The following is an 11831-nucleotide window of genomic DNA, read 5'->3' as shown; positions in this document are numbered from 1 at the left end:
GATCTCTGTTGTGTATGTTGACTTTGATATTGAGATATATATGTTAATAGTCCACGTCTATAACGATGATGCCGATGATGACGATAACAGTCTGATGGAGAATATTATCTAAAAGACATATTTGCTTCCCTAAAACGTATGTATGTGTGATTTTTTCTCATAGAGGTCAGTAAAAGGAATTTATCATGCAGATTATGTTAATCACACAGAATTTTTGGGAAAAAAGAAACTTCATCGAGGAAATAAATAAACAAATAAATAAATAAATAAATAAATAAAGAGGCATAGTTATACGGACTATAGCAAAGTGTCTCCATGGCGTTTAGCAGTATGATGAATGTGAGTGAACTAGATATACATACATATATACAATTCTATTTGTTATATTTATTATTCGCCTAGTACGTCAATACGTAAAAAGAACTCTTAACTCACGTCTCATATGTGTGATGGTGACAATAATTTAGATAAAGATAATATTATTGACGTGTAGCGTATGAGTTTATAGATTGTATTGTCTGTCACCGCGGTTGATCGGCATGGATGATGGAAATAATATAAACGAATTGAAGAGAAGCCTTGAGAACGAGCAAACAAAAGATTTCTACATTTTGTGTAATTACGATTGCGACAATTTGCAATTCTACCATCGAATCAAGAAACAAATGCGACACCCACTTTCTTTCGCTCGCTTACTGCCAACGATCGGGTTATTATTATAATCTCGATTTTACAATTCGTCAATCGCATTGGCGATGGTAAAAACGATTTATATTATACATACCTATAGTTAACTTCATATACATGCTTTGAGAATTTATTAACGCGGAAGTTGAGTTAGAAGTGTCGCTTATAGAAAATATATGCGTATATATATATATATATATATATATATATGTACATATATATATATATATATATATATATATATAAACGAAAAGAGAAGATTTAGAAATAAACGCGTTTATTGTTTGCTTTTTCTCAACAAAACGAAGGAGAATTTGGTTTAGAGAAATATTGAGTATTTATCCTTCCGCGAAGTTGGTAAATGCGCGACAAAAAACCAATGAAAGTTAAATTAAAACGTCGTTCGATATAAAATAAGATAATAATATTTATTATTTCATGAAATACAATAATTATACATGCCTTTCCAATGCCGTTTCATAATCCCTCGCTTTGGAGATCCGATATCTTGTGTTCCTTCGACACATTTTGAATTTAATTAAAAATGTCGGCAAACAAGCACGAAAAGAGATGTTACGAGTCATATAGAGAGACGATGTCTATCTTTCGTCCTGTTTGTTTATTTTCTTTTTGGTTTTATATTTACGGTCCATTATTTGGACCACAACTTTACCTGAATTTGAATTTACTATAGTTCTTATAAAAAGACTTTGCTTCGTCATCATGTTGCGTGAGAGATTACATTGGACACGCGACACATTCGATTTCGTGACTTCGATCTTTTTTAATATTCTTCTAAACATTACGTGCTATACAACATGTATTAAACTTTCTTTTTTCTTAAATCTTTTTATTAATTGTTAAATAATTATAGATTCTTGTTTTAATCTTGTTTGCTAACGAACTATGATCATGGTTACAAGGAATTTACATCGGCTTTTTATGTGTACTTGCGCTTTAGTGCATGATAGGTTGGAATTTTAAAAAGTTTTATCACGATGAGAAATATATTTGGACGAACGTATCGGAGAAAAGTTTATCCGTAAGAATGTATGTATTTATGTACGTATATTGGAATATAATCAGGCACATGGTGCTTTTTATATTTTATTTTTCGCGATTATTATAAGATAATGAATGTCGTGTATATTCTTTTTTTCATCTCTTTTCGTCGCACATTATTTTGATATTACGATTCTTGTAAACGAAGAATGAAGATTATACGATATACGATGCATAGCGATATATGGTCGTCGTTTGAAAATCAATTGATGGGAGTAAAAAGAGAACAAACTTCAATTTACCAATTTTCGTCGAATTCGACGCGTTTGAAAAAATTCCAACGCGTTTTAATAATTTACTTAAGATGATACGAGTTGACATGAGTGTGGTGTACATGATTCGATTTGAAAATTTAAAAAAATAAGAAATACCGGATTAATTTATATAATACAAGTGACGCGCTATTCAGCCGATTTTTTGACCAGTCCGATTCCAATGGTATAAGTAGATTTTCAATTGACGTCCGTCGCTGCACGCATACCCTTATTAAAATGCTAACGATTTTCATAAAAAATGTGTTACATTATTCGTAACATTAATTATAAACTAACGATATGACACGATACGCGTGCCGAATTTCTTTCTACACAACTTTCACATTTTTTCTGCATTTTACTTTCTGATTTCATCTTAACTTTCCTCGTTCTTTTTCTTTTTTTACACTTTTTCAATTTAGCTTAAAGTTAAAGTGTTGATTCGTAAGAAAGTTTGCGCTGGAAATGTATTGCGGTATAAATTCCGCATATATTTAATTTTTTCTTGATAATCCTTTTTCGCTTCTTTTGATGTTTCATCATAGACGATTGGAACGGTCGATAAAAATGGGAAGGCTCCTATCCTATCGTTTTTTTTTATCATTTACAGTTCGACAAACGCTTTATCGATAATAATTTCTGTTGCTTTTAGAATTAATCGATTTACAGGGCTAATAGTATCCTTTCAGATGAATTTCTACTATAAATAAAAATTGTGTAACACGTTGAAAGCTATAATTTCGCGCGAGTCACAGTAAAATTTTTATTTTCATTATGGAAACCTTCCCTCATGAGTTTAACGATATACTCGTTTAACATATACTCGTTTCTTTAGCTGCGAATGCACCTATTGCATGAATGTGTTTTATTGGATATTTATTCCGAACATTTCTTAAGACATTTTCTTAGTCTTAGATCGTAATCTAGATATTAGATCCGTAATCTATTTATTTACTTTTTCTTCAATAACTTTTCGGTCCAGCATATATTTATTACCGGCGAAACGTTAGGAAGTACCTACATATACGAAAATCAGAAAAATCAGCATTTTGCCTAGGTTTTAGCTTTGTCATCGTAACGTAATTGCGAGAAGGACTCGTTCAATAGTCGTTTTTGAATAGAAGATGAATTGCGCGGAGACTATCGAATAAGTTATATCTCTTCTTGATATGGTATGATCTTTCTTGAGGCGTATCATTTTTCTTAGGAAAAAACGAAAGACGAAAAAATATAAAGCTCGTAATAGCTCGTAATAAATACCATCACATTTTCCGCTTTATCGTTCTTTTCTATTATCAATGAGAGACTCGTACGAAACTTGCAGATTATACGGAGCCAGTTCGTAGACTCTAGAGGGAACGTTACGATTTTTCCGTTTATTTTTTACAAGTTGGTTCGTCTTGAAAGATATCAAGTACGGATCAACGGTTATACAGGGCGTGCGTCTCGGCATCGTCCATTATGATACGTGAAAGTTCGCGGATAATTTGTACACACTAGTTACTTATTCTTTTTCACGAGAAAGATGCGTGGATATAGCTATTTCCTTGACTTTATTCCCCCGCGGTCAATTGCGATCTTACGAATCTTACTTTAATTCGTTAGCTGAAAAATTGAGAAGCACGGAAACTGTTATTCGACTAGGAATTGAATCCTGATTACGCATTTGTTCCATCCAGCGTATTACCCGACGACGCGCGCTTTTCGTTGCACTCGTAGGTCAACCTTGAGGATTTGAGTGCTCGTTCGTCTCGATGCATCGATATTGAAATTCATCGCTCTTAGGATCATAAAGGAGGTTATTTCTCTTATCTGTATCATTTTTACTTATTCGTTCGACCGTTAACTGTTCGCAATCCACTTTCGTTCGTATTAGCAAGAAATAACAATGGCATTACATTGTTCCGTTATCATTAGACCGCGAAGAATCGCATTCTTCTATGTACTATCTTTTACATTCTTTGTAGATAAGAAGAAAAAAAACGAAGAGTAAAAAGAGAGGAATTCGTCGAATGTGCTATATGTAAGAACGCTAGAGAAAAAAAAGAAAGAGGTAATCGAACGAGGATTCGTTTCCGAAACATTATCTTTTCGAGAAGAGTAAGGACGACGAAATTGGAGGAATACCGAGGAGATCGTGCGAAACCTCTCGATTCCTCACGAGAGCGAGAAAATGGTGCATTTTGGTTCATTGGTCGGAGCTTCGACGTTACTGCTCCTTCGTGCTTGTTCGGTTTGTATTGGAAGGGGAAGCGCATCCTCATTAGTCGTCACTGTAGTCGTTTGACAGGCGAACGCCACGCTGTTGGCCCTTCTCCTCGAAGATCTTCTTCCTTTAGTGGTAAAAGTCGCATTCTCGGCCACCGGGCTGCTCCTCCGTCTGCTGCTTCTCCTGGCTGTTCTTAAGCTGGATGGAACGATTCTGCCTCAGTCCGATCTATGTCTTCCTTCGACCTCGATCGTTGATCCTCGGTCGCTCGCAGTCGATTCGACCGGTCACAACGGTGCTAGACTTTTACCTCGCTTCGCCAGTCTAATTTCGAGCCACACATGAGGCACGACCGACAGCAACAACATGGACGCTAATCCAAGAACACGGAATCGCGTGCAAACCAAACCGTGAAGAGCCAACGCTAATGAGAGTCCTAACCATCTCCAAAAGAGCGACGTTGACAACGGACCTTGCCAGGAATTCGGATAGAGACCTAGTACTAAAGCTGAAAATAAAATATTTTGCTCCAGAGGTTTGCTCTTAGATGTTAACGCAGGTGTAAAATATCGCGCATCGAATATCAATTTGTTATCGCTGCCTATTTCGATCGATTTCAATCTCACTAAAGAACTCACTGTATATTAAAGTTTCCCAAATGGAGTTGCAAACTCCCCAGGCAGCTGATATGACATGGAAAAGTGCTGGATCGTCGCCAGCCGGTCTCCAGACGACCAAAACGAGCAACAAACAGGCATGGAAAGCGAAACCCACGACTGAAAGGCAAAACCGGTTAAATTGAACGAGGTACGTACATAGTATTCCAATAAATGTTCATATTACCGTCGAGGCAAGAACCATCGCTTACCTACGACAAAATATCTTTTGATGTGCCTCAATAACATGGAGAGCGTTACGCCGGCAAGACCCTGTAACAAAGCCAAGCTCAGAAAACTGACAGTGACGGTGCCAACTCCGCCAAGGGCGCAAGCCACATATGCCTGTTAATAAAGAAAAGAAGAGTCAATGGAGTCGGTTGAAAGATAGGTCAGGAGAATTTTTTCATTCGAACATTTATGATCTTTTTTATTTCGAATATCGTCTCGAGACTTACTTCCGTGAAGTCGGCGTAAATGAAGCCTTGCTCGAGGCCGATGAAGAGCGTTAATGGAGCCGCTAGTTGCAGCTTCGGATCTTGAAAGGCGCACTTGACGGACTTGAAAATGTTACGCGTGCTAACTCTGTCAGTTATATTCTGCGGTTCCTTCATCCTCGAATCGAGGAAGGCACAGGAAATGCCCATTCCTAGAACGGCAAGGCCAAACCAAATGCTGATCAACATCTTCGACGTGTTACCTGATATTGTTGGTAGGTAGAGACTTTCGTTATAGAAATAGGTCTCTTCGGGGCAATACTCTGCACCGCAAACGTCTTCAATCTCACTTTCCATTACATCTGGTGATATCGAGTCCGTAAGTTTTACCAAAATTGCCGCGATCAGGCAACCTAGCAAATTTATTATTAGAAAAGTTAGACGAATGGAATTATAACCGAGTAAAGAGCAGGAGAAGCAATAGAGAAACATAATAAAGCGAAAGGAATAAAGACACGCAAATAATAAAGTATTAGTAAAGAATACGTTTACCTATTGCGAGACCCACGTCTTCCGCCAATTTGACGCCTCTGTTAAGTCTTCTCAAGAGACAATCCCGTCTAGTTTCGTCCGGATCTTCGGGGTCGACACAGACCAAAGCTAAACAACTCGCCGAAATGTTGACGTGCGAGGTCCTTGCCAAAAAACTCGGACTGACGCAGGCACCTAAGATGATGTAACTAGGTAAGAGCACATACCACTTTGGATATAAGTGCACACCGACGAAGATTGTCGTGACAAAATGATTGAGGCTTATCACGAGATTCGTGCCAAGTCTTTGAAGGAGAATCGGCGCGAAACAAGCGGTAATCGCAGCGGTGACATAAAGCAAAGCCAGTAATATCGGTCCGATGTGAGGGCTGAACGTCCCGAGACCAGCTTGGAGAGGAATAATCGGCAAGATTGCGGCTGAGGAGGTTGCATGGCCGAGGAGGAGGGCTGCGCAATGCCTTAGAATCGCTTTCTTTGCCGGACGCGGCCCGGACGGAGTTGTTCTTACGGCAGCTATCAATCGACGGACCGATGAAGCTCCGGCCGAGGAATTCATCGAGTCCCGCCGTCTCCAAGACAACGCGGCTGATGTCCTGGCCGAGCGACAAGAGATCGGCGAATACGCTGCCATGTGCTACAAGTTATATTCGCCTTTAATCTTTTACTTTATACTGTATTATTATAAATCGTCGCAAAATTGCTACTTTTTCCAATGTTTTACCGACCTCCAACATGGCGTCATTGTTGTCCCACAAAGTAGTATTGTGATGATTTCCACTGCTTCTCGCACGACGATGGGTATGTGCCAACGGTGGAGCTTGAGCGGGCAATCTCATCGGACCAAGTCCACCGATTGCCACGGCTCTGTAAACGGGACTTTCGAGTTTCTCCTTCGACAACTCATGTAGATTCGGCAAAGAGCCCATCTTTTTCTTCCCTTCCACCCTTTCTCCCTTTCGCCTTTATTCTTTTCTCAATCCACTTTATTCGCTCCTGCTCTCTTACGTTGTCATACTCCAGTCATTTTTTCTTTTATTGTTTCTTCAGTGAATTTTCTTAAATGAAAATATTAATAATTACATTGCTCCCCCAAAAAAATGAAAAAAGTTTTGATTTGATATCTAGGAAAATAAACTCATTCTTGGGTATAGATTTTGCACTGATGTCAAAAATACCATCGGTTTTATCGTATTGGATCTAGTTTTCAAGATAGAACACAATAGTTTTATACGAGATAAGACTGTTGTTAAAAAATTGTTTATTGGCAACGATATAAATTCGTATTCCAGCAATAGAAATAACGTTTATAATCTAAATAATCAGCCACTGAATTTCAAACTTTACGAGCTGTCGGTTTGTAACAATTTGTATCAGTACACGTACTAATGATGCGTGAAATTTTATGTAAAAATCGATCAAACGCAACGCAAACGTACTAGATAATAATGTAGGCGTATACAAAATATACATTATCGAAAACACACGTATTTGCATTGAATAAAGTATTTTCGGAAAACTGAGAATGTGTAGGACACGAATCACGTTCTGGAAGATCTTCGATGGCGAAGACGGAGAAAAATGTTCAAAAAGTAAGAACTCTTATACTTTCAGATCGACGTTTAATATTAGGAAAGATCAGTCTTACGGTAAGGAGGTCGCTATACATTGCATATACGTAGATGTTCATCACGAGAATGTCAGCTATCACTCTACATCGAACATCGAATTTTTGTCTAGAAAGGGCATCCCTTACAGTTCTCCTATTTACTAGATCTGAGTCCTGTAGACTTCTTTCTATTCTCCGAAATGAAATTCCTGAAATTACTATGGCAATGTGAACAACATTCAAAGATTTATGACAGAATAGTTGAGCTTGATAACGCTAAACTACTTCCAACGTTGCTACAAAGAATGGAAGCAGCATCTTCGATATTATATACCCTCTGAAGAGATCTACTCTGAAAAATAATGTGTTTTTATAAATCTCTTTCAAATACAGAATTTTCTAATAACAGTTTCTCTACTTTCTCTCTGTTACATCTCATATAAATTTATTATGCCGTATTTCGAAAACTATAATCTAATACGATCGATTGGTTTTGAAATCAACGCCGCAAATATATTCAAAAATAGTTGTAAGTCTAACTTTTTAGGCAAGAAGATGTGTGTTGGGCAGTATTCTTTACTATTTAACGGATTATTACTGGGAATTTGTCAATGAAGTCGAAGTTTGGAATGGAACTTGTTCTCCGCAAATAGATGACCTACTAAAAGTATTCGATTTTCGTTGGTCGATCATTGGTTTATTGCTAGATTTGTATTGCCGCATTTGTTCGCTCTGGTTTTCGATAGAACAAAGACTCTTTCTTGGAAGTGATGAAAAAGCAATTGTAAACGGACGGGAGCCTTTTCTGGAATTAATTCCATCAAGTTAGAGAAATATCTGAATGAGATGTTGATCGTAGAAACGTTCGCATCATTTTCAACTTCCGATCCAATTAATACCCATTCCGATAAAAATCTGATACTTGTACGATCTCTGAGAAAACAAGAAAAAAATCGAGAAGTTGATCGATGTACTTACAGGTTTTCCTTTCCTCTCAACGGTCTGAGGCAGATAAAGAAGGAAAAGAAGAAGAAAAGAATAATCACAAAAAAGGGTGATAAAAATCGATTGATCTGTCGTAAGGTAACCTTGAACAAGAACTTGCGACGAAAGACCCGTTAGCACAGACGTTATTTATTGACGGCCTTGAAATAGTGTTTGGAGAGGGCCGATTGGTTGATCGTTTTCTCATTGAGCCAATCATTGGCAAAGATCTCATTTCATGCAAATCGTAAAGCAATGAGATCGACAAGAAGTGCGTACACACCTCCACGTCTCGAGTGGTCGAACAAAAAGGAACGTTCGTGACAAGTGGAAAACTTGATCATCTTAGTAGGATTTACATAATTCTTCTTACATTTTTAATTTGTTTTCCGATCGAACACACCCATTTTTATGATTTCGTCACTCTAAAGAATTCCTTTAACGTTCGACTTGATTGTAATCTAATCAGATCTCATATTTTTTTTTGTCGAATATTGCAACGATCATTATACACGAGCACGTTTATATACAGGAAAAAGTAAGAACAGGAATCACAATTCGTAAATGATCGAAGATACATCGAAAGGACTATAGACCTTGTAGAAAATGATCTATGCGCGATGACTACTGATGACATAAGCGCGATTGGTGTGATTGTATCGTAAAAAGCGTATTTCTTTCGAAAAACCAGCTATACAAATTTATTACTTGTTTCTTTTTTTCTTTTTTACGGATATCTCTCATCGTGAATTCGCATTTGAATTAGTTCTCTTTCATTTCTCGTAACTTTGAGGAAATCCTATATGCCATTTTGATTTCAACGATGTGCTATTTCTATCGTGTTCCAATTTTCTCTATTTTTTATAATAATGTTTGAAATAATTCAAAACGGATTTATGGGGCTTTCTAAGAAAGTTACTGAAAATCTTTTTGCCTGAATGCATTTTAAGCATTATTATAAGAATTGATATTCGTAATGGTGATAATGGTTTTTTTTTATCAATAACCGTTAATAATATGCAACACGATTCGTAAAGCCAGAACGTGACCTGACGCATCTATTATTACATGGGCACACGTTTGTCGTAGTCTTAGTAACATACGGTCGATCGACAATTAATCGCGGTAATAGAGCGAGTAATCCGAAACAAAGAATAATTTATGGACGACTGGAGGGAGGGGGAAGAAAAAGAGAGAAAGAAAGAGAAGAAGGCAGATTTTGTCTCATAATATATCATTCATATTATATCATTATTAAAATCGTCGGAATTGTATTTCTAAACGGACGAAAAATTCAAATATTTCTGTAAGAAGTGAAAATAATAGCATATTGTACTGCTCCTTTATATCTTTTCATCGAAATTAGATCTCATCGGGAGCAGTACGTGTAGCAGAGAGAAACGAAATACGAGGTTGTCAAACTCGTTTCAATTTTCAACATGTCGATGTTCCGATTTAAATTACGATCTATGATAAGTACTACGTACTTTCATTGTAACTCGAATCCGACCTATGCCTTTTGTCTATTCTATTTCTCTTTCTCTCTTTATCTTTTTCCCACTGTACCACTCATTCTTTCTTCCGTTTTCCTTAAACTTATAGCACTGATCTTTCATCTTCTTTCCGATCGTTAATCAACAACTTCTCTGGCCACTTCCGAAAGAAAAACTGTTGCGCACACATGCTGCGTAATTCAACGTAAGGGAACGTATCCAAAGAAAAAAATGTGTGGGTGTAAGACTCGAAGGTAAGCGAGTAACGTATTGAAAAACGATATTCGGTTGTAACTCTTGTGGCGTTTAAACTTCTTTAAGACTTATTATTTAGTTATTTAACACGAATAAATGTACTCGGAATGAAATACTTAAAAAAGTAATCATTTCAGACAAAAGTATTAAAAAAAAAATTCAATAACGATAGCGACAATCCTAGTGATAAGACTATTAGTGAAAATACGAGAGAAAGAGAAAGGAACTTACTTGTATTCGTGATAATTTAGCAAGATGAGCCCTTAAGATAACAGGTTCTTCGAAAAAACGGCGAAGAATGCGATTCTTGATCTCTGAGATTCGTGATCCTTGTCCGACTCCAATCGATCACGATCATGATAGATTCGCGTTAACACAACATCGTGTTTCACAAAAATTTAATTTTTTATCTGCGTATGCTTGAACGAACAAGAAAAGAAACCAAAGAAGGGTCCAACGGCTTTGCTCGTACAATCTTGTTGAATCGTTGAAAAGGAAGTCACAAAATTATACTGGTCATTTTTTCTGCTTCTTAACAATTCATGAAGCTTCCTTCGTTTCGTCGAAAGTTTCTCGTAGCTCGAGGAAAGACCTTTCCTCGTCCTTTTCGTAGCAAACACTGGTCGATCCTGATATTCACCATTATGAAAAACAAGGAAGATTATACTTTCTTATCGCTTATGATATGACGGGTGTACGCACAGACACAGACACATGCACACACATCCACATGAAAATGCGCGCGTACCTAATAAGGTATGTACACACACTACTTATACATTTACATATATAAATATATATTTCTCCGTTTCTTTTTTAACGTAGGGCCAGAAGGCAAGAAAGCCAGAAGTCCGATCGATCGTTCTCGTCACAATGTAAACACCTACGTTGAATTATTCACAGCAAAAGGAAGGAAAGGATTAGAAAGATTAGATATCTTTCACTGTAATAAAGTTTAATGAAAAGTTAGAAAATGAAGGTAAAAAAGACAGAGATCCGAATTAGCCGTCGTTGTTGTCGTTTTTGAAGGACTCGAGGACCGGGATCGGTCTCTCCTCTTGGACTCTTGTACTCCTCTCTTCGGCTTTAGCTCAGTTCGGCTCTTCTCGAGTTACCTCGGTTCGACTCGTTCCGATGGTCGATAACGGAGAGAGTGCGTACTGTACGCGCGCTTCTTCGTTTTCGCACGCTTTTCCCAAATTCTATCTCTCTCTCTTTCTTGGCGAATCTTTCACGTCGCATCTGTTGCGTCGTCACAACCAACTTTTTTCCAAGGGTTTAAAAAGAAGGTCAAATCGGCGAGGAAGAAAAAGAGAAGCGGAAGAATAAGGATCGAAGAAACGTCCTCGAAATATTTTTCGAGGTTCCTGCGTTTTTTGAAAGATTCGAGTCCCTCTATATAAGGGAGAACAAAGTACTCACGAGTTTTCGTAGACATAGCAAAACGGATCTTATTTTTCATCAAAAATACCTGTCCATGTCGTTTAAAATTGATGATATAGTTAATATATACATTTTATCGCAAAAACTAATTTTTGTAAAATACTCTTGTCAATTTTCTAGTCGGTGGAAATGAAACTGCTCACTAATGCTCCAGATAATTTATATTTAAATTATAAATATGTCAATATAAATT

At 37.1% G+C, this 11831-nt stretch overlaps 1 protein-coding gene across 2 annotated transcripts; it reads right to left on the bottom strand.

Annotated features, from left to right (window-relative positions):
• Positions 1-1096: 1096 nt before the first annotated feature.
• Positions 1097-11292, bottom strand: LOC122627325 (UNC93-like protein). Of its 2 annotated transcripts, XM_043808401.1 has the most exons (8): positions 10981-11292; positions 10427-10824; positions 6583-6912; positions 5858-6491; positions 5327-5718; positions 5081-5213; positions 4851-4988; positions 1097-4720 (listed from the first exon to the last, which is right to left on the bottom strand). In XM_043808401.1, the coding sequence occupies exons 3-8, from the start codon at positions 6781-6783 to the stop codon at positions 4500-4502; spliced, it is 1719 nt and encodes a 572-aa protein (XP_043664336.1). In that variant the 5' UTR covers positions 6784-6912; positions 10427-10824; positions 10981-11292; the 3' UTR covers positions 1097-4499. The 2 variants fall into 2 exon arrangements, with proteins under 2 accessions (XP_043664336.1, XP_043664335.1); XM_043808400.1 differs by having other exon boundaries at positions 10427-11292.
• Positions 11293-11831: the final 539 nt, after the last annotated feature.

The sequence above is a fragment of the Vespula pensylvanica genome, chromosome 2 (genome assembly GCF_014466175.1).
Source record: "Vespula pensylvanica isolate Volc-1 chromosome 2, ASM1446617v1, whole genome shotgun sequence".
Lineage (NCBI taxonomy): Eukaryota > Metazoa > Arthropoda > Insecta > Hymenoptera > Vespidae > Vespula > Vespula pensylvanica.
This window is presented reverse-complemented; position numbering and strand designations above follow the sequence as displayed.